Raw genomic sequence first — 16,667 nt, 5'->3', positions numbered from 1 at the left:
ACAAAATAGAACTTAAATGTAAACAAAATTTTCCATTCCATATACCTTTGTCTTTTTCTTTTTCTTTACTTAATACCAGTACCTCCTTTATTAACCGTTACCAATTTTCAATTCACCCACTTTTAATCCATCCTCCAACTGAGGGTGATCTCTCAGGTTCCCCTTTCTTTCCTGACCTTGGTGTCAGGCGAAGGCCTGGAGATTTAATCCAATCCACCCTCCAACCTAGGGTGATCTCTCAGGTTCCCCTTTCTTTCCTGACCTTGGTGTCAGGCGAAGGCCTGGAGATTTAATCCGGTACCCCTAGCTTGGTACCCCTTTTTAACACATCCGCATAGCCTTACTGGCCAGCCTTTTAGATCTCTCAGTTTCCCTTTACTTTCCTGACCTCAGTGGATCAGGCGAAAGACTGGAGATTTTTTATTTTATTTCTTATTTTACCCTTTTTTTATTTCTTTTTTTTTCTTTTTCTTTTCTTTTTTTTTTTGAGACTGGGTTTCTCTCTATCCTTTTGGAGGCTGTCCTGGAACTTGCTCTATAGACCAGGATGGCCTCATTCCTTCCTATCTCTGCCTCCCGAGTGTTGGGATTAAAGGCGTATGCCACCAACACCCAGCTCTCTGAATATCATAGCAAACATCCTCCCAATCTGGGACATTTAAGCCTTCCCCAGTAATGAACCATGGGCTCCCTCATTCAATCCATTTTAAAAAGCCTGCCATGGTTGTAGTCCCCTGTTCTTCAAGCAACTTTTTTACGTGATACTGCAATTTAAACTTCCAGGGACTATTTCCCATTGTTTCTTTTCCTATTTTCCTCCATTTGTCCCTGGCTGGCAAAAGGGACGACCCCGTCCACTTACCTCGCTTTCACGATCTCGGTAGGACCTCCAATTGTCATGTCTGCTGCGTGGCCTGTGTCCGAGAATGTGCGGAGGGTGTCGGGGATTGACAACACAGAGACTTGTTCAATGATGTAAAGAAAACTTTAAGCAGGCCCCAAAAAGGCCCAAGAAAACTTCCTAAGAAAAGCTCCCACCAGAGAAGCTTCTGCTCTCTCCTCTACCCTGGCTGGTTCTGCTCTGACACCAGAGATGGATGTGTGTGGGTTTTTGAAGGTGCGGTTAGTCTTTGGACAAGGTCGAGGTCAGGGCGGTTTCCGTGGGAAGGCCTTTCCCAGGAACTTATTGTATCATTTTTAGTAAACATGTTTTTACTAAACATTGTCTTACAGCTGCCTACTCCCAGGCAGAAGGGGAAGTGGGTCTCTGCTCAAGGTCTGGTGTTCCCACATATGGCCTGTACATGATACGAAGTTTAAAATGCTGATATTCCCTCATAATAATCCCTTCTCTTAAAGCATCTAAATCTGCAGACAAGGCACTCTTCTTTGCTCATAATGCATTTTTCTAGTTTCTTCTGTGTATGACTTAAATGGTTCCACTTGTCTTAAGACATTTCAAAGTTATTTTTTTAAATGCAATATGTGGGCGAGTTTTATTTCCTTTTAGATGTCACGCAGTTTCATTAGCAGAATTGTTGAGTTAATCTTTTCTTGATTAAATAGAATATTTACACACACAGGGAAACATTCAGAATTAATTTTTAGTTCTTTTAATCTATTTATTTAGGTAAATAGTGCATCAATTTGATTACAAGAGGTTTATGATCATTGTATCATTTGATTTTGGGCAAGAAAAATTATCCCTATTTTTCTTAATAATTCTCTGCTCTACTGTATGTATTATGTGAAATGAGACTAATCAGAAGTGTTTAAGGTCATGCATTAATTTTTAGATAGTTGATATTTTATGACATTGGTTTCAATGTCACCTTCATTTGTTTTTCTGTTAGGAATAAAGCACGATGGGTTGGGACCACATGTGGCAGGTAATGGACCCTGTTTGGATGGGGAAACAGACCTGTAGACACGACTCATATTGGAAATTTTATTGTGGGGGGTAAGGAAATAAGATAAAGAGACACAGAGACAGACAGAGGACTGAAGAGAAGAGGGAGACAGGAAAGCTCATGTCTGCCCTTCACAGAAACAGCAGGGAAGGGTGGGGAGAGTGAAAGTGGGTGGAGCCTGTCTTTTATGGAGTCAGGGTACATACACTTGCCATGTTCAGGTGAGGTGAGAGGCAGGGCCAGGTTTGCTTGGATTATAGCACTAACCATTCACAATGTACAATTCTACATGATTGTTTTTCTTTTTCCTTTCTTTTTTTTTGAGACAGGGTTTCTTGAAACTGTGTAATAGTCCTGGCTGTCCTAGAACTTAGTCTGTAGACCAGGCTGGCCTCAAACTCACAGAGAACCACCTGCCTCTGTCTCCTGAGAACTTGGATTAAAGGTGTGTGCTTTAATTGAATAGTTTGAGTGTTTTGCTGTTTAGAATAATATTTGCTATTTTCAATTTTTGTAAATATTCCTTATTACATTTAAATAGTACCCTTCCCATCAAATACACATTTTTTAGGAATGACTTATCAATTGTCTTTTTTGCATGTGTTGATATGCATATATAGTATATAGTATATATGTGTATATATAGTATACAGTATTTGAAAATTTGTTTTTGTTTATATAGAGGAGTATGATGTTTTTTTGAAATGGAATTATCCTTGAAATCAAAGAATGTAGTCTTACGTGTTATCCTGTAAAGATATTGTTACAAAATGGCTGCCAAGAAGATACATGAACGTGAAAAAGAGTTGGCTTTGGAGGTTGTCCTGGAACTAGCTCTTGTAGACCAGGCTGGTTTCGAACTTACAGAGATCTGCCTGCCTCTGCCCCGAGTGCTGGATTAAAGTTGTGTGCCACCACCGCCTGGCTCCTGGGGAATTCTTAGTTGGGGAATTACTTTGCCAGACTGTTATAGGCATACCTGTGAGTTAAGTTCTAGATTGGTTGATTTAGTTTTGTTATCAGAGTTTTTCTTCCTTTTTCTCCTTCTTCTTTTATAACCTTTTTTATGTTTTAAATACCTATTATTTGCATATCAATTATTTTGGACTTACCTTTTAAATTTGTGATTTCTTCCTTACAGACTTGATACTTTTATATTCCTTGGTCTTTATGTTGACACACTCATTTCCCTTTGTTCTTTCAAGCTAACCTGAGTCTCAACAATAGCTAACTGCTCCTTCAGCTAATCTACACGTTTGTGCAGCTAGAGAGTCAGGTTTAGCTTCAAAATTTCTCCTCAGATCTGCTTCTTATTTTGTTAGTTGATATCTGTCTCCTTTAGCAAGTTCATTCTATATTTTGAATTCTATGTTTGACCATGTCTTCTTTTCTTTTGGAACACCACACACACACACACACACACACACACACACACACACACACACACTTTCTTTGTTACCAATGAGATTTCTGATTGTTAGAATACTCACTTAAGACAGTCTTGAAATCATGGAACATAAACCTATTCCATGTGGAAGAAAGTTCTTGACTCATTTTACCTGTTGAAGCATTCCTGCAACCTACGGTTTCACCTGAACATGTCATCTAAAGGCCCAGACAGGTTTCACCTGAACATGTCATCTAAAGGCCCAGACACTGTTATACTTGGAAGGGACTCAAGTAGTGGGAAAAAGGTAAGCCACATTTTGATTACTGTGTTCCCAGATTCCTTGTGCAAGACTCATTCATTTAATTAACTAGATGACTTCACTTGCTTTGTAGATATTATATTTAACTTAAGCATGTTAAACATGCTTTTGCATGAATTTTAAGACTCATAATGAGAATATGATAGAATAAGCTGATTTTCAGTTAATTCCATGTAATACCCTTTTACATAGACATACAACTTCATGTCTTTATATTAATAACTGATAGTTAGCTAGTGAGACTACTCTTGCTAGTTCAAACATATTGAATCTAATATAACAAGTAGAAAACTGTAAATCTTGGTATTGTGTGTAAAAAGTTGGTTCCTTTCCATGTAAACTTTGCTTCTTTGTCTCTGTCACCTTTTAACGGAATAATATTTTTATAAAAGCAAACACAGAGCCTCGAGGTAGTGATGTACACCTTTAATCCCAGTACGCAGGAGGCAGAGGTATGTAAATCTTTGACTTTAAGACCTGTCTGGTCTACAGAGCCAGTTCTAGAACAGCCAGGGCTACACAGAGAAACTCTGTCTCAGGAGGAAAAACAAAACAAAACAAAAGAGAAATGTATTAATTTCTCTAATTGTGGGTCATTATTTTCCTAGAAATATTTTAAAGACTTGTTTATTTCTCATCACATTTAATATACTAAATGGGTATTAAAAGTGGTATTGCTTGGCTTTATTCACTATATATTTTATTTTGCATCTAAGCATGAATATAGTGAACATTAAAATTTACCCTTTAAAATATACTACGCTAAACACAATGGGAATAGAAAACAATGCCTTCTAGAACTTCATATTAATAAGTAGCAGTAGCAGGAGGGCACTTCCCAACACTGAGAAAATGCTGACCAATATGCAATTTGTGTGTAGGCGGAATAGTGGAAGACACAAGGAGAGAAAGGTAAACAGGATTGTTTAAACGACCAATGGTAACTTTACTCAAAGTAAGCCATGGGAAATTTCCAAGCCGGGGAGTGATGTTCTGCAAACTGTACTCAGGAAGATTAACCTAGTTACACTGTGTGGGATAAGCTGCAGCAGAGAGATTGGAGAGAGGCATTCCATTTGAGATATTAGAAAAACCAACAGGGCTGAAAGCATCAACAAAATGACAGTGAGAATGGGGTGAGGAGGTGGATTTCAGAGCGATCGCAGAGGTGGGATGTAACAGAACTTGGCAGTTGTTTGGCTGTGGGAGGAGAAGTCATCTAAGAGCTTAGCAGCCTTATCTATGGGATGAAGTTTGTTCTTTAGAACAGAAGTAGGAAAGGAGAGGGAGGATCAGACTTTCTAGAGAGGAAAAGAACTTAAGATTTAAGTTTGGACATATTCTATTTGAAGTGGTAATGGGACACGTATTTTAGGTATTTATATTAAACAAAGTATGCAAAATATGCTTTGTAGTTGTTGAAACACAAATCATCATTTTGAACATATGTCACTTATAGTGTGACCTCTAGCAACATTAATAGGGTTTATTTAGCTTAGTGTGAGCCATGTAAAATTATTTATTCATTTTTATAAAAGAGCTAAACAATGGGAAACTAGCGTCCCAATGAGTTGAGGAATTTAGTTTACAGTGGATGTGGTGGTGTATGTCCGCAAACCCTCAACTTGGAAGGCTGAGAGAGAGAGGTGTTCACAGTTGAGGCCAGTCTAGACTAATCAAGACCAAACCTCAAAAAGCAAAACAAATCAACAAAAAGATAAAATTATTTTCAAAATCATTTTGGCATATTCCGTTATAAGGTATTCAGTGGCTATTGAAGGCAGAATTCTCAGCTTTCATTTGACACTCGGTATATCATGCTATTTACTTAATCATCAAAATGCTACAAAGAAAAATTAGTACCTGTGTAGTTCTTTGCTGCACAGTGACACTGTATATCTGATAAATAATCAAGTTGATTTTCTGATGTTTGTCATTAACAAAATTCTGCCTTTGTTTTGTAAATTTTAAAAAAAGTATTATTTTAAGTTTTCTGTCCATGAATGTTTTTCCTACCTGTTTGTCTGTATACCACATGCATGCCTGGTGCTCACAGAGGCTCAGAAGAAGGCATTGGATCCCCTAGAACTGGAGTTAGAGGTGGCTGTGAGCCTCCGTGTGGGTCCTGCAATCCTTAAAGGAAGCCAGTGCTTTTAACTGCTGAGCTCTGCAGTCAGGGCTTTTAACTGCTGAGCTCTCCATTGCTCCTGCTTTCTTGTGAAGAGTCTCACTATGTAGCCCTGGCTGGTCTGGAACTCACAAAGGCCCACCTCTGTCTCCTGAGGCCTGGGACTAAAAGTGCTTAACACCACAGTGGTACAAAGCTTCATGAAAAATTTTATTCTGGAAGGACCTGGTAGATAGAATTGGAAGGCACATAAGTTCTGAGGTCAGATATATTTCAGTTCAAAGAACTCCTACTAATACTGTGCAAATGGTCAACTAGAGTGTTGTGAATTGGCATTAAATATTTTTGTTTTAGACACTATGAAATGCTAGACCCAAATATTTATTTTGTGCTTGTGGATAGTCATAATTAACATATTTTTAAAAAAAAAGTAGCACACTCAACCTGGATTGTTCACCATAATGAGGAAACACCATAATGAGAGATTATAAAAAGATATTTACGTTTCATATTTAAAAGTATTTTCCAATCTTCAAATACTGTGTAGTAGTCTGCTTATTGAGACAGGAGAAGAAACTTTTAGCTGGGAAAACCAGAGAAGACCAGCCACAGTAATGAAGAAAATACTTTTCTATGCTAAAAATACAGACTTTCCAAGAATGCAGACTTCTTGGAGATCAAGTATTACAAAATTATTAAGGGTCTAGAAGCTCTGCCATTGATCACTCATCCCTCTGAAGACCCTGGAGGAAGACATTTACCCACAGACAAGGCAGGGCAAGAACACTGTATACCAAGTGGTACCTCAGGCAAGAGTCCCTTCTACAGGTTTGTGAATGGGCTTGAGGATATGCTTCCCCCAAGAATTTATCTAAATTAGGTTAGACACAATGTTCAAAAATTCAAGTCAGACAGAAGGTACACAAAGTGCTACCATTTCTATTCCTAATCTAGCCCCAAACCTATTCAAGGAAGGGCTAACTTATGTCATTAAAGACAACAGCCAGAGGAAGACATGACTCTACCCCATTGTTTACAGAAACTGTGGCCTTGTGAATCATCTCCCAGAAGGACACTTAACTACCATGTTCCTAAAATGACCCTTTATTTTCCAAGACTGAGCAATGCAATAAAAAAAGCAGGCTAAGATCAGAACAAGGACAATCTATACAGTGATTGATTCCCTATCATTGTCATGAAACAGTGTCCAACTAGGTTACCTTCACAGGAAACCTGCCCCTTGTACATAGTGTCATTCAGAAGTTCCTTAGTATGCTGATCATACAAGGACAAAACAAACTAGAAGCTATTGAAATAATTTCTTACGTGGGCTGACTTACAATGCCCCTTTTCCTGTGTTAATCAGGTGCACTAAAAAGCACTGTGAACACAAATGCTCTTGGTGCAGGGGCCACCACTGCTCAGAGCACGGCTCTGCGGTCGATGTAAAAGGTAGACTCTGCTGCCTGGAGGTGCTCTGTGCTGTATTATGTTCCTCTGTACACTCACTGTTAGCATGGTCACTCTCTCCCTGCCAGCACCCCTGTGGTAGATAACAGTAAATCCTTGTCTGACTGGGTATTTCCTTCAGTTTCTGGACAAGGGACGGCAGCAGGCTGTAGATGCTGTACTCTGCCATGAACTTGCTGAATGGGTTGATAAACTGGTGGACCATCAAGAGCAAATGATGTCCTAGGAATTTCCAATGGGTGGTTAATGGAAACATCACACTTAATGATGCGGTTTTCCTCCTTTTATCTGTGACTCTTCCTAGTATGTCATGGTAAGTTCAGTCTAGATCTTCTGATTGGGAACTTGCTATAGACTGTATAAATGAGGCTAAAATAACACTGAGAGAATTATTATGGGTTTTATAAGAATGTAGGAAGCACTAAAGTCAACGAGAAAGTTTAACAATTCATTACAAAGACGCTTCCCAAATGCTATAATATTCTGGATATCTTGTGTGTCACTTTGTTGATTATTCATGGCCTCCCCAACAGGAAGCAGCCAGCACAGGGACAGGAGCATCGCAGAGATGACAGGGATGCAAGAGACCTGCTACAAGGCTCTCAGCGGAAATGCCCCGAGGGCTGGGCCGGAGCTTCCGGCGGGAGCAGGGGGGTGTGAGGAGTAGGCGGAGCCAGGGCCGGAAGCTCTCGAGACTAATCCCCTCGCCGAGAGCGGCGGGAATACCGAGCGGAAGTGGTGCGGGCGGGGAGGCGGGAGCCGTGGCCGCCGTGCGCTCCGTTTCACCTGGGCGCCCGAGGCCCGGGGGGCAGGCTGAGGCCCATGAGCCCGTCCGCCCGCGCGCGGCTGGCACGCTAGCTCCCGGGCCTCCCGCCCCTCGCCACCATGTACGACCGCGCTCCCCGCTGCCTCCGGTTGGCCGAGGGGGGCAGCACCGCGGAGCATGTGGGGCCTGGGTCCTACCAGGTCCCGTTCCCTAAGCCGGCCGCAGGTGAGAAGCGGGGGCCAGCTTCCTGTGGCGGGGACGCCGTCAGCCCGCCCGGAGGACCCCCCTTCACGCGGGAAACACAGGCCTCAAGTAGCGCGGGAACATCCGGAGCTAGGGTTCCCATCCCGTGGCTCGGTGTGAAGCCTTGTGTGCTTGTCGCTTCTGCCCTTGGTAGCCTTTGTGGTTGTCACACACCTCAGTCAAGTTTACTTAACTACGACGAAACTGTTCCTATTTCTCTTTGGTAGTGTCACTTACCTGTGGTCTTGTCGTACCCCCCACCACACACACACACACACACACACACACACACACACACACACACACACACACACACACACACACACACGCACGCACGCACATACACACACACACACACACGCACACACACGCGCACACACACACACACGCACCCCCAGACAGTGAAATTATCCGACTGTCCCTGGCTTCATTCTCACTGAGGATCTCTACATTCTGTGAAAAGTTATATTCTTGAGAGGTGGCCTAGGGACTCGTTAAGTAGCTATTTGCTTTTTAGTTTTTTTTTTTCAGCTCTTGAATAGCCTCAACTTGTAATAAGTATTTCTAATTTGCCTTCTGCTTTTAAAGTTCTGATTTTTAAAAATTTTAATACCATCCAAATTGTATTGTTTTCTTTTGTAAACTTCCATTTTCAATAGATACAAAATGCCAATTTTTTTTTCCTCTTAAAAGTCCAGGAGTAACCTATTTACTTTCCTGCTCAGAATGTGGTTGGTTTAAGTTTTCTCTGGACATGGTAAACATTTTTTCATCAGTATTTCAGCTCTCAAGTTTGCCGATTTTTTTGCATCTGCCCTCAGCATTTATGTATTATGTTAAATACAGTGGAGCTGTTATAAGCATTTATTCCCCAACATCTTAGTATTTACCCACAATCGGCACACCTGTGGTGCTTTTATAGCCTTTATTTTGGCACAGCAGACCACTTGGTTGCTTTCTCCCTGTTCTTCTTCCTGCTGTTAAGTACCAATGGTTCAGTGCTGAACCAAGGAATATTGTTTTTCTTTCCTACCAATCATGCATACTTTTGAAAGATACTGTACTTTCCATCTTTTCCTTGTTGCTTTGCTCATTGTACTTAAAAACAAAACAAATGCTTTATTCAATAGTTGCAGATCATCATTGGTCAAGCGGTAGCAGCAAGATCAGCATAAAAATATGGAATGCTTTACAAATTTGCATGTCATCCTTGCTAATCTCTGTATCGTTCCAATTTTAGTATATGTGCTGCCAAAATGAGCACTTTCTTATTCGTATCTATTACTTCAAGTACTATTTATATTCAGTTACTCCCAAATGAAAATCTTTTGTAGAGATAGATAGGGCTTCTTTCTCCAAGGTAAGTTTTCTCTTAAGTCTGAGCATCGTCCATCGTCTTCATTGCCATCCCTGGCTGGTCTAAGCTTTAGAACTCTAGCTTCCTTTTTTGCCTGGCCTTTTCTCTTGGCCTTAAGACTATTGGTTATATCTTCTCAGTCACTCAGAAATTCTTTCCCTCTCTTCATACCTACCCCAACCTAATACAAGCCCTTATTTTTTCTCAGTTAAATCACTAGAATGTTGCTTCTGTCTCAGTGTTTAAATTCATCCTTTCATCTTGTGGATAGGCTCATCTTTAAAAAAATATACATTATTTGAAAAACAAAAACATTTTGTAACACCAGTGTTAAACATACAAACTCTTCAATAGCACTAGAATTCTTTATGTTCTTATCTTTGATCTGGTGTTACACTTAATTTGATCTTTCCAAACAGTGCACATTGCTTCTCTGCTTGACTACAGTTAAACAGTTCTAACTTGATAATTTTCTTAAGACGATCTCTATCACTTTTGTGCCTTTGTATCTGCTAATATATGTGGTGTCCAATGTATTCTGTGTTCCTCCTTCACTTGACTTATTCCTACTTATTCTTGATTGTCTACTGAAATAAAATTGGTACTTCCCCCCCCTTCTGACTTACAGTGACTTCTTTTGGGTAGCAGTTTTATTCTATAATTACTGTTAATATATATAAAAGTCCTAAACTGTGAACTACTTGAGAGCAGTAATCATGATATTTACTCCACTCTTAGTTTTCTATCCAATAACACAAAGTTCTCAATGAAAAACTCTTGTAGTAAAGTATAAACTAACAAACAACATTACAGTTTCCTGTGAGGTTATTGAGATGACCCAAGGGTAAAGACACCTACTGTCCAGTTTGATGACTTGAGTTTGATAATTGACTGTCACAAGTTGTCTTCTGTCTTTTTACATATGTACACATATAACAGCAAACAAAACAACAAAAACAAACAACAAGCCCCCTATACTAACATAAAGGATTCTCATTAAAAGTAACCTGAATGGATCAGGACTTAGCTATTGTGCTTTTATGAGTGGGTAAGAGATGGATACTCAAATTCCACAGAAAGCAAGAGCTGTGCCTTGTTTTCTCACAACTAATCTGAGAAGGAAGCATATCTTCCCAAAGAAAAATTCCCCTAGAGACAGCTATTCTAGTCTAAAGGCAGCTACCTTCCATCTTATGAGAAATCATTCTTTTTAAATATGTGTTTATCCTGGCATGGCATTAGGAATATTTCATTGCTTTTGTAAATGCATTTAAAAAATAAATAGCACCCCACAGTAGCTGTATATTAGTTTTCTGTATGGATTATATATTAGCCATCTAAGTTGACAACATCTAAATATTTTCTTTTGTAGATTTCTTTTTTAAAGGGGAAGGTTTATCTGCCTCCAGAGCAGGGAGGAAGGAGATTGTGTGTGGTTCTACTGATGTACCTATATGTGTATGCCAACAGGGATGATTTTATTCTAGCTAGTCAGAATATAGAGAATCCACATCAAGGAGTGCAGTTGATATAGAGGTTTACAAAATTACTGTTTATGTAATTTCTGTAAAATTGATGTCTTCCCAGGCCTAGTTGTTTTGTATGTGAAGAATGCCCTTTGCTTAGTGGCTGTCATTGTGGTTACATAACTTGTCTCACATACTGGACATCTTTTTCTAAATGGATGTTTATTGCTTTGTGCTAGTTTGATTTATCTTTTGTTATTGGCACATCAAACTCAATATATCCCAAACTGAATACATTTCTTTCAAATATTTTGTCCTCTTATGTTCCTTTGTCTCCTTTCTGTCAGTTTGATTTATCATGTAAAGCTGGCTGTTCATATGTCAGTTTATCTGTAAACCCCAAATCTAACTCTTTTAATGTGAATTCTTAGAACCCTCTAGTATATTTTGTACTTTAGTTATTGGAAGCACAGATAGTAATATAATTGTTTATTTACCTAATTTGTCCATCACTTGAAACTAGGTTTTTGTCTTCATTTTCATTCAGGCTTATAGTATATGTAACAAAATATTCAGTATTTTTGAATGACCAAATAAATGAGTAATGTAGAATACTAGTTATTCTTTATTGTTGATTGTTGATGCATAATATGGTGATAAGATGATCCATCTCTTGCTTGTGTGGAATCAGCTATTCTAGTTGTAGCATTTTCAGTCCCATGTTTGGAAAAAGTAGGACAGTTGGAAATTCTGAGAAACATGTAACCATTATACAGAGCTATAAATAAGACAGAAGACAACTTTCTGTATGGTAATTGCCATTGCAACTGTTTTCTTTTCCTTGTGTTTCTTTCTTGTACTCATAACTCTATTTGTGCTCCAACTCACTAACAGAAGAGTCTGTGTGATTAATTTTGGAAAGCTTCAACGAGGATTTTATGAATACCAGATTTCTTTTTCATTGCCCACACAAATTTGCTATATACCCTAACATCAATAATATGAATAGTGGGATATTATGAAATCATCTTTCCCTTCTTACACATTTATCAGGCTGTGCAAATTTGTATGCTACTGTGATTGCTTGTTACAATGAAGTTTATTAGACAACCAGGAAATATTTGCTGAGCACTAACTTTGTGACAAAGCACTATCAATAACCTGTTGTCGATTTGGTTTAAATTCTCTTCATCTTGGTTATTTCTCTAATTTTTTTTATGGGATTGAACCCAAGGCCTTGTGCATCCTAGACAGTTGTTCTACCATTGAGATACATCTTTAGCACTGTCTATAACTTTATATTTTTTGGAGAGGGTTGAGGCAGGGTTTCTCTGTAGCTTTGGAGGCTGGCTTGGAACTGTCTCTTGTAGACCAGGCTGGTTTCGAACTCACAGAGATCTGCCTGCCTCTTTCTCCTGAGTGCTGGGTTTAAAGGTGTGGGCCACCACCGCCCAGCTGTATGTATTTTTTAAAAAGACAATATTTGCTATTTAGAATTCCAAAGCCTTGGTCTCTGTAGATAAAGCGTCTTATCAGTGAAGTCACATACGATTAGAAGAGAAGGCTGGTGAGACAGCATGGTGGCTAAGGCGCTTGCTGCACCAGCACCAGCATTCGAGTTGTGTCCCCGGCACCACCCACAATCAACCATAGAGGTGCGGTTCTGTAACCCAGTGCCGGACTAGGGTGGGGCCGAGAATGGGGTGATGAATTCACGGGCAAGCTAGTGGAGTCAACATGTGGAAATTTCCAGGATCAGTGAGAGACCCTGCCTCAAAAAGTAAGCTAGAAAGTTGTGTAAGAAGACACCTGATACCGATCTCCAACTTCCATGTACTTATGTACAAACCCACAAACCTGGACACACATACGCACACAAATGGGTGATTCATGCGCACATACAAGAAAAGAGAATTTTATTTTTCCTGTTCTTCAATTAGTTCATTTCTATAGGGTCTTGTATTTAATGGATATTAATAAAAATTGTGATCCTACATGACAATTAAAAATGTTATAATTTGTATGAATAGCTATTAGCTCTGAAAATATTGTCTTAATCCCAGGGTACTAAACGATTGTATATATCCTGAGTATATTTTCTTGGAAATATTTCTGATCTAATACTGTGTGTGAGTGGTAATTTTTGTTTTATAGGTGGCTATGCACCATTTCTTTCTTTGAGTTCCAGACAAACTGCTTATGCTGTTTCCCCCCACACTGAAAAAGTTGCTCCAGGTCCAGCACACTACAATGTATCACAAGCACAGGTGTGTTTATGATGTTATGATGACTAAGTTAATGACAATCATGTTTTCTTAACCAGATGCACACATTTATAACCCGAGTACAGCAAGTTCAAGGCTAACCCAAGCTCAACAGTGGCACACATTTATAACCCAAGCATTCTAAGTTGAAGGCTAATCTTAGGCTAAAAAAAAAAAAACAATTAAAATCATCAAAACAAAACAATACGAAGTGCCATTTGTTGTATTTTATTTTTCCCTCATATCTTTCTCTTTTAAATCTGCATTTTTATAAATAAATAATGGAAGATAAATGCATTTGATGTTGATTGCCTTTGCATTCTTCATTATTCTATATATGCTGTGATACAAAACATGGCTGTGTGTTTCAGTGGCCCACAAGAGTAGCAGAATTGGGCTCTTGAATGAATTTTGATGTCTGAAAATTGTACAAATTGCCAAGCTATGTAGGCAGCAGTGGTACACTTTTTGTGCTCTACTTTAAGGCTATAACGTTGCCATGTCTCATTTGTTTCCCATTTTTTGCATGGCCTCATAGGTCTGTGACCAAAATAACTTAAATGGCCCCAGTAATGCTCATAAATAATGTGTATTCTGAAGATACTATAGTATTTTCTTACAATGAATATAATTTTATAAATTGGAATTTTATTAGAATGAACATGTTGGTGATTTTTTGTTTTGGAGAACCCATATTTATAGTATGATGTGCCTTGGAAGATTCCTTCCAGTGTGTTCTATGAGTTAACAGTTCTTAAGACAAAGATGAACTGAAAGGCTGTTATCCAATAAGCCTGTATAAAGTTCTCTGTAAATAACCAATATGTATGTTATAAAAATAACTAATCATGAGCAAGCTGTGATAAAATGCCATGACCCAAAACAACTTGGGGAGGAAAGGGCTTATTTGGCTTCCTAGTAAAACATCACTGTTCATCACTGAAGTGAGGGCAGGAACCTGGAGGCAGGAATGATACCTGGGGGAGTGCTGCTTATAGGCTTGCTCCCCATGGCTTGCTCTACCTGCTTTCTTATAGAATGCAGGGCCACCAGCTTAAGGGTGGAGCCCCTTCCGACATACACACACCATTGGCTGGACCCTCCCACATCAATCACTAATTTAAAAAATGCCCAACAGACTTGCCCACTGCCATTTCTTATGGAGGCATATTCTCAGTTGAGGTTCTCTTTTTTCAATGACTGACTTTTGTCAAGTTAACATAAAACTAGCCAGCACAGAAGACCAGACTTGTTACTGAAATATTCTGAAAATTCAGTTCATAAACAACACAGTCTATTTTAACTCTCCTCGGACGGTTGGAAATGTCAGTCTTTGATTCCTTTATTGTCCTACCATAGAATGCTCCAAAGTACAGTAAAGTTTGGTCTGAGCTTAGATTCAAAACTGATAACTACAATTATTATTTCAATATCCTCTTTTAGAGGAACTTCAGTCAAGGCTTTTAACATTCTCAGATCCCATTTAAAAACTGTTTGCTAATATTTTGTATTTATAGAATAGGAATCATAAATACTTCTTGAGTTATATCATAATTTTTAACCTTCAATTTAGTATAAAATAAAAGGAGGCCGTAGTCTGCAAAACCGAGAGAAGCGGTTTAAGAAGCTTACCTCAGATGGTCCAGGCCCTGCAACCTATGATCGACCTCATCCTGGGACATTGTGCATCACAAGCAGACAGGTACTCCAAGCTAAAGAGCATCTTCTGCAGTGTGTCACTTTTTAAATTATGTTTCTTGCTTTTTTTTTTAAAGATTTTATTTATTTATTAATTATGTATACAGCACTCTGCCTCTATGTATGCCTGCAGGCCAGAAGAGGGCACCAGATCTCATTACAGATGGTTGTGAGCCACCATGTGGTTTCTGGGAATTGAACTCAGGACCTCCCAAAAAGCAGCCAGTGTTCTTAACCTCTGAGCCATCTCTCCAGGCCCTTAAGTTATGCTTCTAATGACAATTCTTTTAGATAAAATGAAAAAGAAATCCTAAGCGGTTTGTTTGATGTTGAAAATGTAAAAAATAAAATAAAAAAAACTTACTATAAGGCTTGGTATATTCTTACTTTTCATATTGAACTTGTTTTATAATTAAATGAATACTAAATACTTTTTATAAACTTTAGTTTTAAACTATATTAATATCATACTTCATTCTTAATTCTTTCTTATGTTATGGTTCTGGGGATTGAACCCAGGGCTTTGTATGTGGTAGATAACTATTCTCCATTAAACTACATCAGTGAATTCCTTTTGTATTCTTCATTATTATGTATCCACAGTGCATGAAGTGACTAGGAAGAAGGGAGATTTAAAACATGGTCATCTATGTAGTTTACTTATTTTTAGTGACTGTGTATAAATGCCTGTTAAAACAATGATGCCCCCATGATTCCTGGGCTGCAGAAGTAGCCTGGTGTTGGAGAGCATTTGCCTAGCCCATGTGAGGCCCCGAGTTCTATCTCTAGATCCACACAGAACAAAACATGATGCCTGAAGAAAAATGAAAATTTAGATGGGGGACAGAGAAAGGTAGTTGCTATTTCAAGACAAAATTTGAAAAGTGATAGATGAATGGTCTTGCAATGAAATGCCTTAGGGATTTAAAGGACTACTGCATGATATTAGGAGTGATTATATTTTTTATCCCTAGTATTTCACATATCTTCAATTCATCATATTTTCAACAGTTCTCTTGAAAGAGAGCACTTTGTATTTTAGGATTAAGATCTTCATTGAATATGTTAGTGCAGAGATGAGGTTGAATTTTATGCCATGGATGTAGATATCAGGTATATTTCATGTGTAGGGACAAAATAAATGTCAAACATTGCTGAATGACCACATGTGTCAGTTATTAACACAATGCTACGCACTATTTTTACATATAAGGCAAATCACAAGAGCCACAATTTTAGCAGGAAGTAAAATTTGGACAATATAGTTGATTAAATACTATCTTAGAGCCATAATGAAATAGTCACCAGTATCCCAAAGTGAAAGAGTCTTTGGAGGGGCTGGGAGAAATGACTCCGTCTGCTCGTAAAGAAGAAGTTGCATGGTGGTCTGTCGTCAGGGGAAGGCCCACGAGTCACAACCCTGCAGTTGTGTTGCATGGTATGCTCAGGGATCTGAGGGAGAGGGACACGAACAGAAGCCCAAGGAAGGAAAGGCTATTGTTTTGAAACCTTTGATGCGTCCTTTTTGAAAGTATCAAATAGAAGGAGAGCTGCTCAATGTATTCTTGTACTAATTTTGTAATTATTTTCATAAATGCCACTAAAGCTACTTAGTTGATGTCTCTAGTGCAAAAAACATTTCTAGCAGTGGCAGCT

General features: G+C 38.8%; 1 protein-coding gene and 1 pseudogene across 2 annotated transcripts in view; one reads left to right on the top strand and one right to left on the bottom strand.

The window, feature by feature from the left end:
- The first annotated feature begins 7,911 nt into the window (after positions 1-7,911).
- The window catches only part of Stpg2 (sperm tail PG-rich repeat containing 2), a 456,622-nt gene continuing 447,866 nt past the window's right edge, over positions 7,912-16,667 (top strand). For both annotated transcript variants that reach the window (XM_040751713.1, XM_040751712.1), the window contains exons 1-3: positions 7,912-8,208; positions 13,204-13,316; positions 14,887-15,015. In XM_040751713.1, the coding sequence (XP_040607647.1) occupies positions 8,103-8,208; positions 13,204-13,316; positions 14,887-15,015 (348 nt within the window). In that variant the 5' untranslated portion in view covers positions 7,912-8,102. The remainder of the gene's footprint in view (positions 8,209-13,203; positions 13,317-14,886; positions 15,016-16,667) is intronic.
- LOC121142482 lies at positions 9,400-9,490 on the bottom strand (annotated as a pseudogene).

This window comes from Mesocricetus auratus, unplaced genomic scaffold (genome assembly GCF_017639785.1).
Source record: "Mesocricetus auratus isolate SY011 unplaced genomic scaffold, BCM_Maur_2.0 Super-Scaffold_100009, whole genome shotgun sequence".
Taxonomy (NCBI): domain Eukaryota; kingdom Metazoa; phylum Chordata; class Mammalia; order Rodentia; family Cricetidae; genus Mesocricetus; species Mesocricetus auratus.
This window is presented reverse-complemented; position numbering and strand designations above follow the sequence as displayed.